The 26,398-nt window shown below is 41.0% G+C and overlaps 1 protein-coding gene across 7 annotated transcripts in view; it reads right to left on the bottom strand.

The window, feature by feature from the left end:
- ARAP2 (ArfGAP with RhoGAP domain, ankyrin repeat and PH domain 2) overlaps positions 1–26,398 on the bottom strand; it is a 194,189-nt gene that overhangs the window by 62,855 nt on the left and 104,936 nt on the right. For all 7 annotated transcript variants that reach the window (XR_006281136.1, XR_006281135.1, XM_038400790.2 and 4 more), the window contains exons 17-21: positions 23,811–23,913; positions 20,671–20,869; positions 18,694–18,757; positions 2,681–2,844; positions 201–413 (exon numbers count right to left, since the gene is read on the bottom strand). Coding sequence is in view for 5 of the 7 variants with exons in the window: in XM_038400790.2 (XP_038256718.1) it covers positions 201–413; positions 2,681–2,844; positions 18,694–18,757; positions 20,671–20,869; positions 23,811–23,913 (743 nt within the window). In the remaining 2 variants the exon portion in view is untranslated. The remainder of the gene's footprint in view (positions 1–200; positions 414–2,680; positions 2,845–18,693; positions 18,758–20,670; positions 20,870–23,810; positions 23,914–26,398) is intronic.

Genomic DNA, 26,398 nt, shown 5'->3' with positions numbered 1-26,398 from the left:
GTGATTTTTGTAATATATATATAGAATCCTTTTATTGATTATTCAATAATCTAATGTTTGCTCTGTGTATATATATTAAATATAAAATACAGTATTTTGTATTAAAAATGTTAATAAGAGTTCACATTTACATGTTCTTTTCCTAAAAGACCACTTTGAGCTATGAACAAGACTTATTTATTTTGTCCTGCATTTATTACCTAGTGCAGAGATCCAAAATGGATAAAGCTCTTTTGTGAGAAGTGCATCATCTATCTGAGACAGGAAACATTTCAGTACATCAGTCACAACTTCCAGCTGATGTGTTCCAGCTCTCAGTTTAACTCTTCTTGCATCTTTTTTGAAGCTCTCTAGCAGCTCACTCACATGGGAAGGATCACCATTCTTTAAGTAGATACGTTTGCTACCTAAACCTTAAATACAGGAACACAAGGGAAAAGTCAAATGTTACCTTAAAATCAAAACGTTATTCCTTACACAACATTGACCAGCACCACCAAACCCAGTTACAGTTAACATAGGCCTCTTTCCTAGTGGATTGTTATCAATGCCAAACTGTTCTATGATCACTACTTCAGGAAAAGTTTAAAATTACAAATTCCAACAATCATTTGTGGACTTCTTATAATCATCATAAAAGGCATGATAAAGGGAAAGAGTGCTGCCTCTTTATATAAGGTGATTTATTTTCGGTTTAATATATCTGCACTTCTGTCCTTCCCCAGTGACCAATTGTGCCACCCTTCAGGACTCATCCAAAGGTATGATTTTAGTGTGTGTGTTTGTTCTGAGATGTTTAACTCTCGAGGCCTTAATGACGGCTCTGCTGATTCTCTCTCTCATTTTCAGGTGGACAAGTTCCAGCCACTGGCACCACAAGGGAGCCACTGGCAATTCCACTATTCCCATGGGTGGATTGGAAGCTTAGAGAGACACTGCCAATTTGAAATAGAACACATCTGAAAATATGTTATGAACCTCACCTTCGACTACTACAGATAAATAAAGCCGTTTATATTGAGTTTGTTAACTGTGTGCATTTGACAGCACTGTGTGTGTAGTCAGTTTAATTGTTTCTCTTTGTAGAAGCTGCTTTTCCCTTGCTTCTCCTTAAAAATGCTGCCAACCATGCCAGCTCTGCTGCCAGCTTGTTCATGTTTCCGACAAGCACATCCCTGCTTTCTTCCATGGGACCCTTTATGTTTGGAGGGGAACTCTGTCAAAATCCTTGAAAATCACCAGCTTACATTCTCCTTCAAACTCACCTCTACTGTGTTATCTAAAAGCACTATCATCTGATAGTGGTTCCGCATTGTTAACCTTGGCTGTGGGGCCTGGTAAATTAATTTATGGCAATTTGTTCCTTTTAGGCATGTTTTAAGTAGAAACCAGTATGCTAGCAAGAAATAAGCATCTGATAAGTGTCTCAGATGAGTACACTTTATTTCTCCCACACTCAGAATACTAATTATTATCATAATCATCCCATTAAAAAGCTCATATTCCTCTGAGCTGAAGTCAAGCATTTCAACCCGGAGGATAATTTTTGAAAGGGACGTTAAAAAGTCTGAAAACAAGGGGTTAGCCTTCATAACTACAGCAAACGTGCCTTCGCCTTCATAACTACAGCATCACACTTCCTTTGCTTCAGTAACAGTTCAACGCATACAAATAGATTATGATGCCTGGGAGAATAAAATGTTATTTATAAAAATTCTTCAGCTTGCAAATGAATCAAAAATTATTAAGCAAACAATTGTTCTTGGTTTCAGCCAAGAACACCACACCTTGGGATACCACGGTTTACCATAAGAAAGCGTTACCATATTCAAAACAAAAGTTATTCAGCTAGACAAACCATCAATGTTAAAATATGTATGTGTGGCGCATGTTTCATTAAACCTATTCCATGCTAACAGAGGCCACGGACACTGTAATATTCTGGAAGCATGACTTTATAGGGTTAATAAGTATATAGCACTTCAGAAGAGTAGGCTTGATTAACTATCAAATGGTGCAAAGGGTGAAGGCAATTTGCACACACACTATACTGGAAACTGTGCTTCAGAGAGATTTACCTGGATAGAGGTAAAGGATAGATGCCCCTGCCCTCCTTTGGCTGTTCTGCCAAAAGAGGTAAAAGAGGTCAGAAAGGGAGCTGTAGCTTTAAAAATACAGCCTGGGATCACAGTCTGTGGAGATCTCTTAGGACATGTGCTCAGCCTGCTCTTTCTTCCTGGTTGACTTTATTCACTTCCTGGGCTCAGCTGACCAGCTCTCGGTGCCCAGGTGCAGCGGGGGTTGCAGAGAGCTTGTACAACTGCATGCGGCAGATTTTCTGCCATATAGGGCTTAAAGCTTGGGCTTAACCATGCAGTGAATCAAACTCCACAACATAAAATTATAAAGGGGATGCATGGATTGCCAGCCACATTCAAGTTGCATTTCCCAAAGTTTCACTTATAATCAGGTACTTTGCACTATATATCTCTAACACATTAAAAACTACTGCCACACAAAGCACCTGCTGAAAGTAGTGACAGGGTTAATAAAAGAGTCTGGGTTTTATATACAGTAGCACATAAACTCATTCAATGCAATCTGATAGAGATGCTTCTTAAGTATTATACGAATGATCCTAGGAGTTCAGCGAGTCGAGTAAAATCTCTACTCCACTTACCATACTGTGTAACAAATGCTATACAGCTGTTCACTGTAATAGGAACGTCATTTTTGCCAAGCTGCTGATCTTGTAAGGCATTACCATCTGTACGTGCTGCTTTTTCAATTGCAGTATGCCAGACCGTGAAATCCAACTTCGTATGACCATGGACGTATAATGTTCTGCAAAGTTGGAAAATATTTTGAAACAGTAATAAGGGAAAAGATAGAAAACTTCTCACTTTTCCAAAACAGCACAGTACTTCTCATGAAAAATGAATACCCGAAAATAGATTCAGGAGCTCAAGGTAATATTTGGAATAAGACATCAGAGCATCTGACTTAAATATACTGCAGGAGGATGTTGCCTATTCTACTTTTAGTGCTTTTGTTTTTCAGCAAAATATTATCTACAGTAGTACAAGTACTATATACTGGTGCCAGCATCTGTTACAGTAGAGACAGAATGGAATCAATGGACCTTGACACAGGATTTGGGATGGGGCCTTTACTAATGCTTTATTCTTTTTGCTCTTGTGCACCCACTCCTGCAGTGCACACTCAGTACTGAGTCACAGTTCAGTAGAGACCACAGCCTCACTTTCAACTTTACAAGATTAACTAACGGTTTCCTTCTCTTTTCTGTTTTCTCCACAAGATCCAGGACTGGAGACAATCCAGGCCAAGGGGGGTGGATGGAGGAAGTCCCTGTGGGAAAGCTGAGCTACCTGAACTAATTCCCTTCCCCCATCCTCTTTGGTGCACAGAGCAGTGACTGTCCAGGAATTTTATAGAACTGGGGGAGGGAAGCAGGATGGGGAGAAGAAACTCTAAGCACTTGGAGCACCACGGAAGAGTACCGTAGCCAGTTTCTTTATTCATTTCCTTACCCCAAGCCATTCTGTTTGGCTGTTATTTAAACTGTAAAAATCCTCACTCTGTTTGCCCTTACTTAGCTTTGGTTCCTGGGAGGCAGATCCAAGACTTGTTTAATGGTCTACTTATGGCAAAAGCGTTCAGTTATCTAAAGACCTTTCCCAGCTTTGTTCCTTTTCCAGCAGGAGGAGAATATGAACCAGATTTATTGTGACTGTTTATCACGGAACTCTATGAATTAGTAACGTTTTATTTATTTACAACATTTTGTGCCCATCTCATTCATAGCACATTGCAGCACAGCCAAGACCAGCCAAGTGATGCCTCAGTTGCCTTCAGGCCTGCCAGGTCCTTTGGCAGGATCAAAGGTGCAAAACGCAGGAGGTACTGAAGCAGCCCTGCACTTTCGAGACCTTTTTCAAATATGTACCCAGACAATAGACGTGCTCTTATCTGGCCTGATTTTAAATCTCCCTGTGTGCTCCAATAAGGATTATAGGTTTCAGAGGTGCCACAAGTACTCCTTTTCTTTTTGCGAATAAGGATTATGAAAATAAAAATCATTCTGGGGCTGCAGAAAGGTGAGCAGCTATAGTCACCATTTTGAACTGCTTCTCTGAGAATTTGGCTCCCAGTACCACTTGTTCAGAAGTACTGCTTTACCACCTGTCCTTATCTGATAGCACACATTGTACCATTTGGCAAACGATTAGGCTGGTTTGTCTCACACTGGGCACAAAGAGAGGAGAGCTTTGCCGGGGCCGTGCTCTCAGACTCTTGGGGCAGAGGTTAACAGTAGATAATGCATTGCTCCCAAGCACCTTTTGGCAGCCATTCAGAATGCTAGTGAAGAGGAGGAGGATCCTTTCAGTTCTTTTCCAATATGATGGGCACAGCATTCTCTGCAAAATCATACTTATGCATTATTCATTCTTTTTGCTGATGAAAAATAAGAGGATTTATCTTGTGATTGAATATCGCTCAAAGGAAGTGAATGGAAACCTCAATACATTCTTTTCTACTACCCACAGAATTCTAATACACATAGAAAAGCAGGATACTGTAGGTACAAATATCTTCAGTGTTGTCAAGTTATTCCATTCAGTTCAGAGTCACTAAGTGGCATACCAAAATATACTGTAAATTGATAATCACCTTGTTTTCTAAAATTTGAAAGCTGTCATAATAGATCCTAATTCTAGTAAAGGAGCAAATGTGGCTTCCTTGTAACAAAGAATGAAGAAAAGGAGAGCTATATTTTGATGACCGCCCTGTGGTTTCCAGGATTCCATGGCTGGAAAATTCTGCTACTACTGCAGAACTTGGCTGCAACTGCTGGACAGGGTATTGGGCTATGTTATGCACGAGGTGCCTTCTGGCTTTAAACTCTGAGTGTATGAAAGTAGGTATTCAAGCTTCTCCCAAAAATATAACATTGACCCTACCCCAAACTCCAGGGCAGAGACAGCCAAGCAGACAGGAGTAGCTGGAGAAGCAGTTTCAGCATGTATAGCAGCACCACACAGGAAGAGAGAGGGAAAATGAGATCCAGCCATGGCTACTGCCCCGTCCACACACCCCAAAAAAAATCACTGGACTCAAATCCTCCTCCCCCAGCAAATACATTACAGTTTCATTTAAATTAGACCTGAGCACGTAATTGATTTTTCAGTTCTGTTGGTGAACTGAGAAAAATGCAGTTTGTTGTCAACCAAATTTTTTTTTTTCCCTCTTCCCAGTTTTTCATTTCATTTTGATCGAACAACATTTTGGAACCAAACCGTCAATTCAAAATGACAGATTGTTTAGAAAAATCTCAATTGAAAATGAGATGTCGAAACTGAAACATTTTGAGGTTCACAAAATTACGATTATTTTTATGATTATTATTTTTTCAGGTTTTTTTCCCCAGTCAAAACTATTCGCCAAATTAGCAAATAGTTTTGGTTCCCTGAAAAAAAATGTATTTTTCAACTAATTTACTTACTTGAATTACACACTCTTTTGTTGCCAAGCTCTAATCTAAATCTTATGAGACAGTCAAAATGTGGGTACAGCTAACAGTGCTATGTATTTAAAAAAAAAAGAAAAAGTTACCTACCTTTTCATAACTCTTGTTCTTCAAGATGTGTTGCTCATGCCCATTCCATTCTAGGTGTGCACGCGCCGAGGTGCAGTCGTTAGAGATTTTTGCCTTAGCAGTATCTGTAGGGTCAGCTGTAATGCCCCCTTTGAGTGCCGTGCTCATGCTTTGGTATATTAGGCGCTGCAAACCCTACGCCCTCTCAGTTCCTTCTTGCCGGCAACTCCGACAGAGGAGTAGGAAGGTGGGTAATGGAATGGATCTGAGCAACACCTTGGAAAGGTAGATAACCATTTTTTCTTCTTCGAGCGCTTGCTCATGTTGATTCCATTCTAGGTGACTCTCAAGCAATAGCTTGGAAGTGGGCTTGGAGTTCATAGCCTAGTGGCTTGCAGTACTGCTCTACCGAAGCCAGCATCACCCGGGGCCTGCTAGGTAAATGTGTAATGGGGCATGAACATGTGGATGGACAACCACGTGGCTGCCCTACAAATGTCCTGGATAGGCACATGGGCTGGGAAAGCTGCCAAAGTGGCTTGCACCCTGGTTGAATAGGCAATTATGATCACTGGACATGGCACCTTTGCCTGATCGTAGCAGCAGCGAATGCAGGCAGTGATCCAAGAAGAAATTCTTTGAACGGACACAGGACAATCTTTCATCGTGTTGGCCACCACAATGAACAATTGCGTCAATTTGCAGAATGGCTTGGTCCTTTCGACGTAGAAGGCTAGCACCCTCCTGACATCTAGGGAATGCAATCTATGTTCCTCCTCTTCCGACTAATGCGGTTTTGGAAAAAAGACAGGTAAGTAAATGTCCTGGCCCATATGAAACTGAGACCACCTTGGGCAGGAAAGCCAGGTGCAGCCGCAGCTGGACCTTGTCTTTGTGGAAGACAGTTCCAAGGTAAGCGCCTTAATCTCAGTTACCTGGTGGGCGGATGTTATCACAACTAGGAACACGACCTTCCAGGACAGGAGGAGGAGAGAACAGGAAGCCAGAGGCTCAAAGTGGGTCCCGCGAGCCGTGACTGCACAAGATTTAAGTCCCATGACGGAACGGGGTACCTGACTTGCGGGTAGAGGTGCTCAAGGCCTTTGAGGAACCTGGCAGTCAAGTTCTGGGTGAAAACCAACTTACCCTCAAGTGGCGGGTAGAAGGCTGAATAGCAGCCAAATGAACCTTGATAGATGAAAGGGACAGGCCTTGGAGCTTGAGATGCAGAAGGTAGTCCAGGATCAACTGCAGCAAGGCCTGCTCGGGCCAAATACTTTTATCCAAGGTTCAACAAGCGAACTGCTTCCATTTGGCCAGGTAAATCGCTCTGGTGGATGGCTTTCTGCTGCCCAGCAGGACCTGCTGAACAGCAGCCAAGCACTCCTGCTCCTCCACATTTAACCATGTGGTAGCCAAGCGGTCAGCTGGAGCACCGTCAGGTTCAGATGCAGAAGACTGTCGTGGTTTTGGGACAGTAAGTCTTCAAGTGGCAGCTGTAACTGAGTAGCCACCGAGGGGTCCAGCAGCATGCCAAACCAGTGCTGATGTGGCCAAGCTGGCGCTATGAGGATCACCTTTGCCCTGTCCTGCTTGATTTTCATGAGGACTCTGTGAATCAGCAGCACTGGAGGGAAGGCGTACAACAGAGCCCCCCGACAACAGGAGCAGAAAAGCATTCAACAGGGAGCCTCCGTCGATCCCTCGAGTCAAGCAGAAAATGTGGCGTTTCCTGTTCTGCCTGGATGTGAACGAGTTCACCTGGGGAGTTCCCCACTTCTGGAAGATAAAGCTGACCACATCCAGATGGAGGGACCACTCGTGGCGGGATGAGAAGGTCCTACTGAGGTGATCTGCCAAAGTGTTCTTGCCTCTGGGGAGGTGTGCAGCTACAAAATGGATGCCATGTTGTACACAGAAGTTCCAGAGCCTGAGGGCTTCCTGGCAAAGGATAGGCAACCTGGCCCCACCTTTCATAGACTCATAGACATTAATGTGAGAAGGGACCATTATGATCATCTAGTCTGACCTCCTGCACAACGAAGGCCACAGAATCTCACTCACCCACTCCTGTAACTAACCTATGTCTGAGCTATTGAAGTTGTCAAATCATGCTTTAAAGACTTCAAGGTGCAGAGAATCCTCCAGCAACTGACCCGTGCCTCATGTTGCAGAGGAAGGCAAAAATCCCCCAGGGCCTCTTCCAATCTGCCCTGGAGGAAAATTCCTTCCCGACCCCAAATATGGCGATCAGCTGAATCCTGAGCATGTGGGCAAGACTCACCAGCCAGCCACCCAGGAAAGAATTCTCTGTAGTAACTCAGATCCCACCCCATCTAACATCCCATCAGTGACCAACGTGGAGATGTAAATTCCTGAGTTTGCCAAATGACCCTCATCAGCAACTGGTAAGGAGAGGGCGAGGACCAGTGCCTGCCCAAAGAGTGGTACTGGGGAGCTGGAGACTGGTGCCATGGCCAGGGACAATCCCGCACTGGGGTGGATCGATGCCCGAGAGACTGCCTAGGCAATGGTGATCTGCGCTGTGGTGCACTCTGGTGGGAGCCCCGACGGTATTATGGGTCCAAGGATTGGCGTCGTGACTCAGGTGTCCCATGCTTTTCAGGAGGAGATCTTGGTGTCTGGGACCTGTCTCATCTAACCAGGAACCGAGGCTGCAGTGCCGGGGTCTGAGGTCACAGTGATGGCGACCAATGCCTGCAATAAGGAATGATTCTCTGCTTTAGGGGGCAGTCCCATCACCAGCTTGACCGTAGATGCTGGGGCCTGGCCGGGTCCTTTGCCTGGTTTGACATCTGCTGTGCTGGCCAGCCTACTTGCTCTTTGGCTGCCAGGCCCGCTTCGGGTACAGATGACCCTACTAGGGGCCAGTACCCTCTGCCGCTCCGAGGAGTCAGAGGCAGTTCCCTGGCTGGGCTGGGGGTCTGACCGCAGCAGTTTCCCTGAGCAGCTCCGGGGAGGGCACGTGGCCTGACACAGGTCCTTTACCCGAAGCCCCTTTATTATGCGGTGCCGGCAGACCTGTCGACTTCAACTGCTTGTTAGGCACTGGGGAGAGGAAATAGTGCTGGGTGGATTCCAGTGCCGATGTTCTGCGCACCAATGCAGATGTGCTGGGAATGGAGTCTGATCGAGAGGGCTCCAAGGTAGGATGAAGCACAGCTTCCATGAGGAGGGCCCCCAAATGGATATCCTGTTCCTTCTGAGTTTGAGGCAAAATTTTTGGCAGATTCTGCACTTATCCTTTTTGTGGGACTCCCCCAAACACTTTAAACAGCTTTCATGGGGGTCACTAATGAGTATTGGCCAGCTGGATGATGAAAATTGCTTAAATCCTGGGGAACGGGGCATGTCCCACTCAAAGGCGAAGTCCCAGCTGGGACTCTAACTCATAAACTACTACTCTAACACTTAATTAGCTAAGTACCTATCAACTGACAACAGAACAATGGACTGTAAGAACTGCTAATGCTCTTGCAATGCAAGACAAGGCACTCCGACCAACCATCACAGGCGATAAGAAGGAACTGAGAGGGTGCCTAGTATACCAATGCATGAGCGTGGCACTCAAGGGGGCACTACAGCCAACCTTATGGCTATCACTAAGGAAAAATTTCTGACGACTGTGTACATGGGCACGCACACACCTAGAATGGAATCGACATGAGCAAGCACTCAAAGTAGATTTAATTTATCCTTTCCTGACAAATCAGATGAAACATATTACTGACCCTAAGCCATTTTTGGTATGTATGTCTGTAAGAATGTGATATTACAAACCAATGGCAAGGTGGTATGAACAGGAAACGGGGCGGGGGGTTTCTGGTGGGAAGCCATGTAATACGGTTTACAAGATTTTCTGTAGTACTATATATATTTGGGGGGACAGCTTTGAGGCTCTAGCATCATCTATTGATGTCACTTTCATCTCTTTGCCAACACATTTTTCACCAAACGGCAGCAAAAAAAGCAATAAAACCCACTACTAAAGAGAGAGAGAGAGAGAGAGAGAGAAATCCAGCCACAAAACAAATCAGTAAACAGTAAAAGGGGCTCATGTCTCATTCAGCTCAGGATTGAATCACCTGTCAATAACACTCTCAGATGGACTTTGAAATTTATAAAAGAAATAATAATCTTTGAAAACAAATCCTTTTTCTATTATGTTTAAAAATGCCTGCCCTTCATACAAACTGACAATTATTTTGCACAGCAACTGAGATATGAAATACTCTCCAAATGTTTTATACTGAATACAAACATTGTAAAAGTACAATTAAGAAAATGCACTATCAAAATGGCAGATTTACAATAAGGGTTTTAAAAGCTTACTCAAAAAAATAAGTGGTTTGTACAAATTAAGGTTTGTAAGAGTGGAACATACTAAGCAAATGCTGTATTATCTAAGTAAACGCTTATTATTGGAATAAGAATCAGATTTCAGCCAGGGTCCACCTGTCATAAAGGACACTGAGCTGTGCTGCAAGTTAACCACAGCATCTTAATCTATGTTTCCCTTTACCAGTAAACAAAACTGATAAAATGAAAAGGTTCACATGACATAAAATTAGGAGTAGAAACCACATGATGAGCATTGACAATGTGCCAGCCAAATGTGGTAAGAACAGAGGTGAAATGGTCCCTGCCCCAAGAAATTTATAATGCAGGACTGGGCCCTTGGAAGCAGGTCCACCAGCATGGAGCAGCTTGCAGGATCATGGCCTAAGCAATTCACATTCTTTCCGCTGGCACTTAGGAATAAGTATGTGTGGAAAATTACCAAGCAGATTGTTGTATTTATTTAACTGGAAGGGCATAACTGAAAGAGGACAATAATGGAGAAGCTGCTCAGAATAAGACAAGTATAACAACAAAGAGCAAAGTTCAGAGATCTTTCAAATGGCACCTGAAGGTCTTTATACCCCTGCACATTATCATGATAGTGGCACTGACAAGGTCCATTCAACTATGTACAACTTTGTGTTTTATGTCTAGATTAACCCCAGATGTCAGTAGTTTCCACCCCATTTTATGCTCATGATTGCATTTCACAAGAAGTTTTATTGTTGACATCAAAGGGTAACCAAGAAAGCAAAGTACGTAAAGAACCATTCGTATAATTAAATTATGCCATGATGTAGGAAGCGGTTATTGTCTAAATAAGAAAAAAATACCTTAAGTACAAGAAAAGGGCAAGAGAAACAAGCACCATCTGGATCACATCACCATCTGGATCTGGTCTGAAAATATTCACCTACACTTAACAGGACGGGGCGGGGGGAGGGGAGTGTCTGTTGAAGAAACCACCTTTAATAAAAATATGCCTGTATAACAATTCATTATTCCTCAAAGGAAAACTCCAGTGATTTAGCATAAACCTTTCCAGAGGTCAATACTTCCTTTTCTTAAAAATGCTGAGCCTGACCAACACCTTCTACAGTACAATATCTTTTGTACCCCAGCAAAAATAATTATACTACTTTATGTTATAATTTATAATACATGTTCCATTACTCATCCACAGTTGTTCACAGACATTATTCCCCTCCCCACTAGACAGTCCACCAGCAAGCCAACTAGACGCTCCAACCCAACTGATCAGTCTCCCAGTAGTGGGAGAGCAAGGGAAACATAGGGAGTGAATGGGAGATGGATTTGCCAAATGGGTAGTGCCTGGAGGAGAACTAGGAATATAGAATGAAGGAGCGAACTGGATAGGGGAACCAACAGGAGGGATGAAATATGATATGTATGCGTAGCTGCAGTATAAGGCTACCCTGTGGAAGCTCCAGATACGGGAGATGGAAAAAGGATTGCTGCTTCAAGGAGAAGATCAGGAAGAAGTTCTGATGGTGGAATGAGTCTGTGAGCAGGTGAGAGGCAGTGAAGTTCTCCAGGTAACGAGAGGCTATACTGTGAGCAATAAGGGCTGCCATGGGGAGTTCCATTCATATTGCAGGTGGGATCAGGAGGTTCTGGCAGGGAAGCAGATGAGGGAACATTTTTCAATACAGATTCCAATTTACTTAAACAGTGTCATAAGTCTTTTACTGTTCCTAATAGCTGCAGCAAAGGGCGAGCCAGTTTCTCTGTCTTACTGAATGTCACCAGGCAAAACCAAAATACCTCCGTGTTCCAAGCATTTTTTTTTAATTTTAAATCAAAATAAATTTCACGTGTTAATTCTTTGTTTTATAGGTTTAAAGGATTGTAAATTTGGCAAGTCCATTGGAGTTTTGCCTTAATGGATTGTCTCACTCAAATCTTTTTCAAGGAGCTAGAAATTCAAAGAGAGAAATACTACAGACTCTGAGAACAGTTGACTCTGATTTAGCTCTGTCAGAGCAATCTTCTACTTCCTATTGCACTTAATTTATATGCTCTGACCATTACCTTTGTGCCTGAGCAGGTGGTGCCTTTGTGAAACAGTCCAGATGCCATGTTGCTATTGTCAAGAATCCTGTCAAGAAGAAGGCACCGCACAAGTAGAAGAATGAATTGGCGCTGATATTGTGGTAACTGAGAATCTTTAAGTTGGCCCCTACTCATAAGCCTTTCATCATACATTAACTATGAAAATCTTGTGCGCTTCTCCATAGCAAGACTCTGGGGTTGTCTACACTGGCAATTTACAGTGTTACAACTTTGTCACTCAGGGGTGTGAAAAAACACCCCCCTGAGCGCAGCAAGTTTCAGTGCTGTAAAGTGCCAATGCATAGACAGTGCATCAGCGCAGGGAGCCGCACCCCCAGTGCTGGTAGCTACTCACCTCGTGGAGGCAGGTTTTTTAGAGTGCTGGGAGAGCTCTCTCCAAGCGCTCTGCCGTGACCACACAAGCCACGTTAAAGTGCTGCCATGGCAGCGCTTTAGCGTTGCCAGTGTAGACTAGCCCTCTAGGAGTCTTATTGCCCTAGGCCATAAGACTCATAGACACTGTCCACCATAAATCACAAAGTAAACAGTCACTAAACATTTTGCTGCCTGAGGCAACTGTCTGTTTAGGTGTTTAGTAAAGCTGACCCTCCATCTTAGTAGTTTCAAATCAACATTCAGTGTATATCCATATAAACACATACACAACATACCAGTGAGTTTCCTGGCTCAGGGGCCAACAACAAAAAATATATACATTTACAGCTGTAATTCTTTTACCATTGCAACAGTGGTTACACTTTAAAGTTTCTATTCCTTTGAGAAGTGTTACTTGAACAAGAAATCTGTCTCAAACTAGTAGAAACGTTTTAAGTGTGACACCTGTCAGTCATCCATACTTTTATTACAGTTGGGAGCAATACTTAAAGAGGAATATCCCTACAAAGTTTGGGACTAGGCTAGCTCCCCCTCTCCACATACAGTATTTCCACAGCTGAGATCAATGAAAGTTCTGAAACTGAATCCCTATCGATTTAAATGGAATGGAACCAGCAAGTACCATGTTCTCCAAGAAAGGCACATGACCCTGGAACATGCCTTCCACCTACCACACAAAGCTTGGAAGGCAATATAATAGATATGACAGATCCTGCAATATCATGGGCAAACCTTATAGAATTAAGTCAAGCCTTACTGAATTACATTTAACACCTTTGGGGACCATTTTATTGAAAATGCAAATGTTTGTGTACTGTTGTGGGATTGTATGAAACTTCTTTAGCCAGAAGACCAGATTGATGCAAAATCTGGGAGATAGTAGGAATGGCAAAGGACTTTTTTGGGACAATACATGTGAAGTGGATTTCCTAGGAGATACTTTGGGAGAGGAGAATGCAAAAGACCAACTTTGAATTCATCCTTTTGAAGAGACACAGTGAGAAGAGCAACGAGCTGTATTCTGATTACCCGCTCCTGAAAACTCCAGTTCAAAGACCTTCAAACTGTATAAAGAAGGGAATAAACTTTTCATGAGGGTGCTAGTTCTGAGCTAATGCTGTTAGGAATTTGTGACCACAAAATAAACCCTTTTCGAGGATCTGAAGGACTTAGCAAGAGTTGGGGTGCTCTCTGATAAGCTTATTAGCGTGCATGTACTTCTTTTATTGTTTTTATATGTTTTCTCTGCAGTGCTTTTACCTTAAGAATAAAATAGGCTTGCATAGGAAGTGCTGTGTGAGAACTTCCAATTGTTGGCAATTACCCTGTCTCTGAGGGAAGAAATGAAGCGGGTCTGCTGAGGCAGACTCTCTTTTGCTGGAAATAACAGTGAAAGCAGGGAACTTTTCAATGTGGGAATATCCTAGTAGGGAGGGAGACGTGGGTCTCCACCTGAGAAAGGCATCTGCTAAGGAGCTGGAAGCTTGAGAGTGGGGGCCCTTCCTGAACCACTAAAGGGAAAAATGCATGTGCAGTTGCCCTGAATCATGACAGGTACACACAATTGTTATAAACTAAAATAAATAAAATAAAAAGAGGCTCTGAAAACTGTCTTCCTCCATTTTGAAGTGAGCATCATATCACAAGCCAGACTTGGCGAGGCTCTTCTTTTGTGAAAAATACACACAGAAGAACAGAACATAAAAACATAATAATGGCCATAATGAGTCAGAGAGGTGCTGGTCCTGACAAGGGCTGCTGCCAAATGCTTCAAAGGGAATGAACAGAGCAGGGCAATTATCAAGTGATCCATCCCATCGTCCAGGCCCAGAATCTGGCAGTTGGAGGCTTAGGGACACCCAGAGCATGGGGTCGCATCCCTGACCACATTGACTAATAGCCATTGATGAACCTATCCTCTGCGAACTTATCTAAATATTTTTTCAAACCCCTTATACTTTTGGCCTTCACAACATCCCCGGGCAATGAGTTCCAAAGGTTGATCTTACATTTTTTGAAGGAGTACTTCCTTTTGTTTATTTTAAACTTGCTGCCTACTAATTTTATTGGGTGACCCCTAATTCCTGAGTTATGTAAAGGGGTAAATAACACTTATTCGCTTTCTCAATACCAGTCATGACTTTATAGACCTCTATCATATCTCCCTAGTCATCTCTTTTCCAAGCCGAACAGTCTCAGTCATTTTAATCTCTCCTCATATGGAAGCCATTCCATATCCCTAATCATTTTTGTTGCTTTTCTCTGTACCTTTTCCATTTCAAATGTCTTTTTTGAGATGGGGCAACCAGAATTCCAAGCACTGTTTTAGGTATGGGCAGACCATGGATTTATACTGTGGCATTATGATATTTACTGTCTTGTTATCTATCCCTTTCCCAATGGTTCTTAATATTGTTAACTTTTTTTTTGACTGCCGCTACCCACTGAAATTCTCCACTACCTGCCAGATCGGCGGGCAGCAATTGATCCAGCAGAGATCAATTTATCGTGTCTAATCTAGACGCGATAAATCGACCCTCGAGTGCTCTCCCATTGACTCCTGTACTCCACCACCGCGAGAGGCGCAGGCGGAGTCGACAGTGGAGTGGCAGCAATCGATTCACAATGGTGAAGACACCACGGCCTCCTCCCAACACCTTCTTTATCCTCACCACAGGACCTTCCTCCTGCTGTCTGATAATGCTTGTACTTCTCAGTCCTCCAGCAGCACGTCCTCTCATTTGCAGCTCCTTACGCGCCTCTCCCTAAGTGAAGTGAGGTCCTTTTTACACCCAGGTGCCCTGATTAGCCAGCCTGTCCTAATTGATTCTAGCAGCTTCTTCTTAATTGGCCCCAGGTGTCCTAATTAGCCTGCCTGCCTGAACTGGTTCCAGCAAGTTCCTGCTTGTTCTAGAACTGCCCCTGTTATCTTACCCAGGGAAATGGGATCTACTTAATCTGGGACTAATATATCTGCCTTCTATCACTGTTCTGTAGCCATCTGGGCTGACCCTGTCATAGTATGTATAGTTGGGATTATGTTTTCCAATGTGCATTATTTTGCATTTATTAACACTGAATTTCATCTTCCATTTTGTTACCCACTTTTGTAAGATCTCTTTGTAGTTCCTCACAGTCTGCTTTGGAATTAATTATCTTTAGTAAATTTGTAACATCTGCAAACTTTGCCACCTCACTGTTTACCCCTTCTTCTAAATCATTTATGAATAAGTTGAACAGGGCTGGTCCCAAAACAGGTCCCTGGAGGACACGGCTATTGACTTTTATTCATTCTGAAAACTGACTATTTATTCCTATCCTGTTTCCTGTCTTTTAACCAGTTACTGATCCATGAGGGGACCTTCCCTCTTATCCCATGACTACTTAGCTTGCTTAAGAGCGTTCGTCAAAGGCTTTCTCAAAGTTCAAATACATGCAGGGTTCCTTCCTCCTTTTCACTGTGGGCTGGAGCCTAAGTTAAATAAGCAAAGGGTTTGCTCAGGTAACACAACTTAAGACTTAATAACACCTTTCAGCTTTATTATTATGACTAGAATATCATCAAGATTAATAAAACTCTGTGCCTTTATGGTTAAATTTGTCAGCAAACTTTTAGATTGTCACATTATGAATCATTTTTATGTACCAAACCTCCTGTGCTATGACAGCACAAGTATATTTTAAGTGTAATTTAAGGCACAAAGATTCATAAGTAATTATGCAAATGGTTAAACCCACCCCCTATCCTTTCTTTGCCAGTGTTTCTTGTTCATTTGAATGGTTTATGTTTCCATATGTGATGAAACTCTGGTCCACCAAAGTCAATGGCAAAACTCCTATTGACTTCACTGGAGCCAAGATTTTGCCCAAGGTATTTTTGTTACTTCCCCCAACTGTATTTTTTTAAAAAGAGGAGGCAGGAATCTCCATCTTGATTCATTAACTGATGCAAAGAATTTTTAAGTGTTTTGTTCACTGTCAAGGTTCTATAGTTCTGTAACAAACTTTTCTCATCTTGTCTCATTCCGGTTAGCTGCTTATTGATATTTTGGATTGTGCAGTTTTTCTCTAAACGACTTATGAAGTAATACCAAGGATGATAATATATCAAAATATAGATGTATCATGCCTAGAAGCCCCTGGAACTCAATTTAGCAAATTGTACACTACAAAAACATGACCACAAGCTCATGGACATAATAGGAAGTCTGGAGGCTTTGCTGTTTCACCACCACCACACATTTGGTCAATACTAACTTCTAACATCTTCTGTGTATTGAAGCAACTGTGAATTTAATATTGAGGAATTCCATATATATGTACTAATCTGCTGTCTTCATATATCAAAGCTGAATAGAAACCATACTAAAGTAGTATTTTTAACTCTTCAAAATCATGCCACAATAAATTGCTTAATGCTACCAGATAAATATCTGGCAGGCATGCTGAAAACCTGGAGATTTATGGAGTAATATCCTATGAAACCATTACTATGCCAAAGCTCTTATATCCATATGGCTTTTAATGGTTCAGATAATGTGAACACTATGCATTTAAATTTAGTGTGGCAGACTTAAGTGGAGAAAAATTCAACATATTAATGCTCACCATAAAAAAATCAGCGGATGCTCCTGCTGGAATTACTTCCAAATAGTTCAGAATTTCCATTAAACTATCAAAGCAGTTCAGGGAAAACTTGTCTCTGCTTGACAGAAATATTATAATGAAAGCAATAATAAAATCTGACTTAGAATTAGAAGCTTTTCCGAGCACTGATATCTCTGAAATTATATGTATGCATTAATCTGTTGAACTATGGTTTGAACAGCATACCCACTGGGTCCCTAGTTGAGCTGTGTTTTATATCACCGAACCTTTCAATAAGTTTCTTTAAAAAGAGAATCTCCGGGAAAGGTGTTAGTTTTCCATCTGTGTTGCCACATTTCAGTTATGATGTGCAATACATTTTTAGGACATTAAAACAGTGCTTATGAGAGAATTAAAATACTGACGACACAGATGAGTTTCCTAGAGTAAGACAATAATTTACTTGGGACATCAATGTAACAGGTATTTATGCTATTGGAGGTTTGCTATAAATGACAATCAAATCATTCAAAAATGCAACTTCGCAATTGTTCTCTCCTCCTCCTGCTCCTCTCCGCCTTCCTGGCCTTAAAAAAAAAAATAAAAGAGAAAACAACCTATCTTCTGCCATCACCAGATGTTTAAAGGGGCCACTAGTCCAAATATCATTGTCTTCAGTACTTACCTGCACATCGTTCACTCCCTTAATAGCATATAATTATCAACAGTCCCATCATCAGATAAGGGTTCTTTCCCCTAAATTTGAAAATGTCTTTAGAGTGGCGTCCATATCAGACTTCCAGCACAGTGCTGTTTTCCTAAAGTCTGAACCTTGCATGAAGAAAAGTTTCATTTTCACACCCCTTATCACTATCTTGTCAGTTTTGTTTTCATCACACTTGCTTTCCTTCAGATATCTTGCTGGCAGGAAATTGCTAATGGCTTGGGCAAGCCATCCTTCACTTAGTTTTATCCAACTACACCATAGCTAAGGAATATGCAAGCTTTTCATCTTAATTCTATAAAGGTTTCATATCAGTCAAGAAGTAGCTTTGACCAGTTATTGAGTAAACTTGTCCTTGTTTGTACAAGGAAAACTGCACAGTTTAGTTATCAGAACTACAAAATTCTACTTTGAAATAGACTTTGCTTCACTAACATTCCCTTGCAAATAGTATCAAAAAGTCCTTTTTCTACCAGGATGTTAATGATTAAAGTCATACATTAAATTAAGAATAAAAAGGATGAACCACACATACCTACTCTTACTTCTAAATTGATTTAAATAAAGAACCTGGCATATAGTAGTCAAGTAAAAACAGAAGCAGTGTGAAATTTTTAGAAGGGTTCTCATTCTTTTTGTCTACTTGGGAAAGGAAACTAGGACTTTCTGAAGAGGCCTCGATATGACTGATGGAATAATCTCTCAATATGAAAATTTTACTTACTTAAAATGAACTGTTAGCATTTTCTGACACAAATTTAAGATTTACTAAATAAACAAAGCAATTTTTTTCTTCTAAAAGGCCACAATTTACTTAGAAACCACAACTGCGAAAACACGACAGATAAGCAAGAATCCTAAAACCCAATCAGCCAAAAAAATCAGACCACATCTACTAGTTTTAAAATTGATAATATACAAATGAACACGTTACCTTCCTTTTTCAACAAGCAGCAGGACATCTATTTTTTCTCCATTTTGAATCAGACTGCTGATTGCTGAAAACAAAACATAAAACCTATATAGGTATACATAAGTACACATACATACATAGACACCCGCTTACATAAAAGTATACATATCGATTATATGTAACATACGCCACTATATTTTTATAAGCAGTATTATCTAATCAGTAAAAGATCTGCTACACACAAAAATGCTTCAACTGAGTTTTACCTATCTACAAACTGGGTTCTTTGAATAGCTAATCTCTTTCAAAGAGTCTATGGAGTATCTTCATGTTGCCACCTACCTCAAGAGACAGCAAAATCTTGAATTTCAATCAAGTTCAATAAGCGTATCCTGGTGCATGTATCAAATGCCAGTAGCTTCCATTTTTTGTGTCACATATACACAATACCTCATTTAAATTCACAGGTTTCAGAGTAGCAGCCAGGTTAGTCTGTATTCGCAAAAAGAAAAGGAGTACTTGTATCACCTTAGAGACTAACAAATTTATTTGAGCATAGGCTTTCGGGAGCTACAGCTCACTTCATCGGATGCTGTAGGTCATGAAAGCTTATGCTCAAATAAATTTGTTAGTCTCTAAGGTGCCACAAGTCCTCCTTTTCTTTTTATTTAAATTCACAGTTGCTTGAACACAGAAGATGGGAGAAAAAGTAGCAAGTGACTCTGAAGAATTATTATTTTGTAAACTTCAGTTATCAGTATAGAATTCAATTTCCTCATGAGTGAGAAAGATGCTTACTTTTTGGCAATTGAAAAGTCAGAACCTAAGGAGGATGGACAGTCTGGGAGCCTATAAATTATAACACTAGTATTGCAAGACGTCCATTCCATCATCAGAATCGAAGCAATACTACTTGCAGAATGAGCAATATTCAAAAATTAGGCCTCCTTGCATCCTTGCACAGACCAATGCATAGCCAAAAAACCCTGAAATTCTGAATTCTCATAACTAACTAATCCCCAATGCAATTGTTTCAGATTTTGATGTCCACAGACTTGGCAACTGTAAGTCAAGCCCAAAAAGCATTCCAAAGATTAAACGAGAGCCAGAGGTATGTGAATTCATGAAGAAATAGGTGCTTTTCACAGTACTGATGGGGGAAACTAAAGGAGGCCAAGAGATCTGCTGGCTTTTAAGTTGCTTTGAAGTGCAAAACAGTCTCAGTAATAGCTGTCCAGTGGGATAGAGCTACAAATAGATAGAATAATAGCATGTATGAAGAACTACATAGAAAGAGATAATAAAATTATGAAGAGCATAATTTCTACTCTTTTTTCCCCCTGCTCTATATTCCATACTACCCTACTCTGTATAATTATATTATAAAACTAAAGATGGCTCCAAAATCTAATTATTCTATTCTAGAGCACAGTGTAACATATTATAGAATGTATTAAATAAATATACTCCTATCTTCCTCGCATCATGAAATTGGTATCAAATTTTCCTTTGCTCAAAGTAACAGAACAGTGAAAAACACTAGATGGCGAAATAGTTTTCTAAGAGGATTATTTTTTTCCAGTAAATTTGCATGCTTCAAAACTAGACCAGTCATTCATCTCAAGAATACATGTTGAATGTTTCTGCATTGACAGGAAGAAAAGACAACAGACCCAATAGGTCATATATTATTCTATGATCCCACACACTTGTAAGAATGATATTGCTATAACTAGACTAGACTTGGTTTACCAGCTATGATGCTGTGAAAATGGCTTTAATCTGGGCAACCAATGGAAAAAGAGAAACAGATATAGATACAGACAGCACGGTATGAGAGTGGATGGGGATGGCATTTGGTGCATGCAATGGGATGTGTGCATTGAATTCCTTGATACTCATGATTTTAATGTTACACAGATATTCCCAAAAGCGGAGATCAGAATAAGTTTCTTAGAACACACGCTAATACATTTCATATATTCTCTGAAATCTTACTTAGCTCTTGCAGTCTCCTTAGATGTATTGATTCCTCTTGCGCATTCTCCATTTCAAGACAAAAATATAGACTTGACTTATCTATAGCAAACCAGCCTTTTCTCCACTGATCAAGATTATGGCAATCTTTGTAGTACAGCTGGCCAATCAGATCATAGTCTCTCTTTAACAAACATTCAGCCACAAATGGGACAAAATGCTGCCAAGAAAAATGAGAAAAAATAAGCCACTCCAAATACCAAAGATATACATACATAAAGTAAAAAGAAAAGGAGTACTTGTGGCACCTTAGAGACTAACACGTTTATTTGAGCATAAGCTTTCGTGAGCTACAGCTCACTTCATCAGATGCATTCAGTGGAAAATACAGTGGGAAATTTATATACACAGAGAACATGAAACAATGGGTGTTATCATACACACTGTAAGGAGAGTGATCACTTAAGATGAGCTATTACCAGCAGGAGAGCGGGGGGAGGGGGGGGAAGAGAAGAAAACCTTGTAGTAATAATCAAGATGGCACATTTCCAGCAGTTGACAACAACATCTGAGAAACAGTGGGGGATGGAGGGGGGGAAATAAACATGGGGCAATAATTTAACTTTGTGTAATGACCATCCATTTCCAGGCTCTATTCAAGACTAAGTTAATTGTATGCAGTTTGCAAATTAATTCCAATTCAGCAGTCTCTCGTTGGAGTCTGTTTTTGAAGTTTTTTTTTGAAGAATTGCCACTCTTAGGTCTGTAATCGAGTGACCAGAGAGATTGAAGTGTTCTCCAATTGGTTTTTGAATGTTATAATTCTTGACGTCTGATTTGTGTCCATTTATTCTTTTACACAGAGACTGTCTAGTTTGACCAACGTACATGGCAGAGGGGCATTACTGGCACATGATGGCATATATCACATTGGTAGATGCACAGGTGAACGAGCCTCTGATAGTGATGTGATTAGGCCCTATGATGGTGTCCCCCGAATAGATATGTGGACACAATTAGCAACGGGCTTTGTTGCAAGGATAGGTTCCTGGGTTAGTGGTTCTGCTGTGTGGTGTGTGGTTGCTGGTGAGTATTTGCTTCAGGTTGGGGGGCTGTCTGTAAGCAAGGACTGGCCTGTCTCCCAAGATCTGAGAGAGTGATGGATCGTCCTTCAGGATAGGTTGTAGATCATTGATGATGCATTGGAGAGGTTTTAGTTGGGGACTGAAGGTGATGGCTAGTGGCATTCTGTTATTTTCTTTGTTGGGCCTGTTCCTGTAGTAGGTGACTTCTGGGTACTCTTCTGGCTCTGTCAATCTGTTTCTTTACTTCAGCAGGTGGATATTGTAGTTGTAAGAATGCATAATAGAGATCTTGTAGGTGTTTGTCTCTGTCTGAGGGATTGGAGCAAATGCGGTTGTATCGTAGCGCTTGGCTGTAGACAATGGATCGTGTGGTGTGATCTGGGTGAAAGCTGGAGGAATTTAGGTAGGAATAGCAGTCAGTAGGTTTCCGGTATAGGGTGGTGTTTATGTGACCATCGCTTATTAGCACCGTAGTGTCCAGGAAGTGGATCTCTTGTGTGGACTGGTCCAGGCTGAGCTTGATGGTGGGATGGAAATTGTTGAAATCATGGTGGAATTCCTCAGGGGCTTCTTTTCCATGGGTCCAGATGATGAAGATGTCATCAATATAGCGCAAGTAGAGGAGGGGCATTAGGGGACGAGAGCTGAGGAAGCATTATTCTAAGTCAGCCATAAAAATGTTGGCATACTGTGGGGCCATGCGGGTACCCATCGCAGTGCCGCTGATATGAAGGTATACCAGGTATACATTGTCCCCAAATGTGAAACAGTTATGGCTGAGGACAAAGTCACAAAGTTCATCGACCAGGTTAGCCGTGACATTATCGGGGATACTGTTCATGATGGCTTGTAGTCCATCTTTGTGTGGAATGTTGGTGTAGAGGGCTTCTACATCCATAGTGGCCAGGATGGTGTTTTCAGGAAGATCACCAATGGATTGTAGTTTCCTCAGGAAGTCAATGGTGTCTCGAAGATAGCTGGGAGTGCTGGTAGCGTAAGGCCTGAGGAGGGAGTCTACATAGCCAGACAATCTTGCTGTCAGGGTGCTAATGCCTAAGATGATGGGGCGTTCAGGATTTCCAGGTTTATGGATCTTGGGTAGCAGATAGAATACCCCAGGTGGGGGTTCCAGGGGTGTGTTTGTGCAGATTTGTTCTTGTGCTTTTTCAGGGAGTTGCTGGAAAGGGCCCACCTTGATTGTCACTACAAAAGGTTTTCTTCCCCCCCACCTCCCTGCTCTCCTGCTGGTAATAGCTCATCTTAAGTGATCACTCTCCTTATAGTGTGTATGATAACACCCATTGTTTCATATTCTCTGTGTATATAAATCTCCCCACTGTATTTTCCACTGAATGCATCCAATGAAGTAAGCTGTAGCTTACGAAAGCTTATGCTCAAATAAATTTGTTAGTCTCTAAGGTGCCACAAGTATTCCTTTTCTTTTTGTGAATACAGACTAACATGGCTGCTACTCTGAAACCATACATAAAGTAATAATGCTATGTATTAAGTGGGGATGAGGTGACAATATACATATTGCACCCCTTAATAAGGATAAAAAATAAATACACAAGTTAAATCCTAAAACCAAATGTAAAATCAGGAATAGTACATTTTTACAATTCTGATCTCCTTAAGCTTGCAAAGTCAATGATCTATTTTTATTATAAGTAATGTAACCTTTATGTACCTTGCTTTATTTCAGTAGAAAATATGCGGAAAGTATAATTGTAGCCATACACTGCTCAGTTGATGTAAGCTCCTATTGCATGGATCAGGATCTACTGATACTAACCCTACTGAAACACTAGCACATATACAACCATATTCTTAAGGGCAGTGTTAGAATGTTGCATATCAATTCTCCTTGTGTTTCATTGCATTATCTCAATACACACGTATATTACAGTAGATATTTTTTTCTGCTGCACAAAAAGCCTTTGCACACCAGATAGATCAGTATTCATCAACGTGTATTAAAGAATGGTTTCCCAGACAATTCTAAGCTAACAATGCCACTTTATATCTTATGTAAAGGCTCTGGGCCTAACTTGAACAGATAATTATCAGCATTACCTTGGCTATTGCCCAGGTCCATTTTCTCTGTGAATGTGCAGTTTCAGCTCCAAATAGAAAAACACGTTCTGACAGCAAGTAGATTTCAAAGGTAAAAATGGCCCTAAAGCAAGCAAGAGAATAAAAAAGGCAGTTGTATTTAGGCTTCACAATATGAAATAGCCAAGAGCTCAATTTTTCTCTCTCTCTCATACTCTCCTTATCTCATTCCTATGGAAAATCCATCTGCATATTTCTTCTAATGTTACATATATAAAGTAGCTATTACCATAAAACAGTTTATATTATGCAGTCATAGCAGGATAGTTACAGTACCTTTTAGGTCTATACATTTTGTGAGGGTATTGCATATTGGACTTTGCATTAAGTTGAAATGAAAATTTCATTGGAAGACTATTACTTGATTTTGCAATTTTATGTAATTTCAGGACAAATCATTGTTGAAATACATTCAAAACAAATTATGCTTGTTGAATATAAATGGACTATTTACCCCGTAAAAGGATGTTGCAAATGGTTAAATATTAATACATAAATAATATTAAAACGTACCTAGTATTTTAAAGGTTGACGAATCAAAATTCACATTTTGCTAATTGCAACATAAAAATAATGATGCTGCCATTATCAAAGAAAATCAGCCTGAATTTCTAGCCAAATTTATCAAATGATGACTTGATCCTTCCTATATGAATTAGTACAATGGTAATGTGTTATATCTGCTCTTTGACCTCTCCCCCTAGTCCAACAGGGTTGTGACTTTTGGATTGTGACTCTTCTTCAAATACCGGAGGCAGTTCAGATTTGCTAACAAGCTCTGCAGATTCCTCATGCCTTTCCACCCTCATTCCAAGCGAGCACTTCCAAAGTTATATGGAAATTCTTTATTATTAATAGGCTACGCATCTCAACAGTAACAGCTTATTCTACTCCATTAAGAACAGACATGAAATTCTGAGGCCATCATATAGTTACCCAATAAACTTCTCAGGTGGGGTAGACTGGAGGAAATATTCCCAGAAAGGAAATGAGGCAAGGAGTTTTCAACTCTAGACCGTTCACCCAGACAGATACAATTGGGATGTAGCAATCAGTAAGGTAGAATTAATTAGGGAGAGATTAGTAGACGTATTATTTATTTATTTCGGGCCCCGTAGAGCACCTTCCTGCCAAACAATGCTCCTGAAAAGAAACAAAGGCCAAGCCTGTAGCAGTTCATGAATGTGTTCATGGGTCAGCAGGTGTCAGCTTTATAGATTTCCTTTGTGGGTGTTGATGTCCTTTCTTTCTAGGATACTGTCCTGAAACTTGTTGAATGGATTTTTAGTCTTTTTTGGAATCAGTGTCTCTGTGGCTTCATGTAATACAATACTACTGGCACCTCCTCTGGAGGTTTTGGATGCAAATACATAAAGACAATGTGAGGGAGTTTTTCTTGCTTTGTTAAGGTATCCTTTAACTTCTCTTCAGACATCTACGGTGAAATTCTGGCACCTCTGAAATCCACAGGTGTTAAGTCATTGACTTCAACGAAGCCAAGATTTCACTGTATTGCATGACGTGTTTTTTTTCCTCTGTGTTAAGGCTTTGGGCAAAATGTGGGAAGAATGATTTCCTGAGGTCTAGGAAAGGAAAAGTTAAACCTCTGTTGTGAAAGACTCTGGAGTACAATGGACTACCTTTTCTACCTCTGCCAGTCAAAAAGCAGGAAAAAAAATGTCCAACTGTTGTTACCCCTCCCACACACTTTCAAATGATTTCAACCAGTGCTATGTCAATCTAGATCCATGTATGCATGTGCTTTCTATGTCAATCTAGATCCATCACTGTGCTTTCTGAAAATCTCAAAAACAGAGGCAGGGCAGAAATATCATCCCTATTCACTAAGATGGGAACCAAATTGCACAAGATGTCTGTGATAGAGCTGGGAAGTGAATATATACTCCCCAAATCCAAGTTTAGAGCCTAAACCATGTGACCATTCTTGTCCTCACAGAACATAAATAATAATGAGAATCATAAAAATGTAGGGGTGGAAGGGACCTCAAAGGGCTCATTTAATCTATCCATTATGCTAACACCCTGTCAAGCCCTTTCCATCTGTAGATCTCAAAGTGTTTTATAACAGAATTCAGCATCATTAGCTTCGTTTTACAAATGAGGAAACTGAAGCACAGAGAAGGGAAGTGACTTGCCTAAGGTCACCCAGCAAACTAGTGGCAGAGGCAGGAATAGAGCCTATATCTCTCGAGTCCCAAGTTCACAGCTCTATCCACTAGACAACAGAGTCTCCCAGTAAAGGTCACATTTTCTAAGACAGAGATTCTGAAGACACTTTTTGCAGATGCAGTTGTGACCAGGAAGCAGGGCTTTAGGAAAAGGAATTAAGGGAGTTATATATGCCCTTGATTTGAATGGATGGTTAACATCAATTTGCAGCACTGTGAGTAGATCCAAAATAGGGAAGTTATGCCTGATTGTTCATTTGAATATGTGTTTCCTTAAGGAAACCCAATACTGTAGAGACATATACCAGAGATTTAGATGAGTCTGCATTCATGATGATATTTAACACAGAGATGTGTCGA

This window comes from Dermochelys coriacea, chromosome 4 (genome assembly GCF_009764565.3).
Source record: "Dermochelys coriacea isolate rDerCor1 chromosome 4, rDerCor1.pri.v4, whole genome shotgun sequence".
In the NCBI taxonomy this organism is placed as follows: domain Eukaryota; kingdom Metazoa; phylum Chordata; order Testudines; family Dermochelyidae; genus Dermochelys; species Dermochelys coriacea.
Note: the sequence above shows the minus strand (reverse complement) of the source record. Positions and strands in the feature narration are given on the sequence as shown.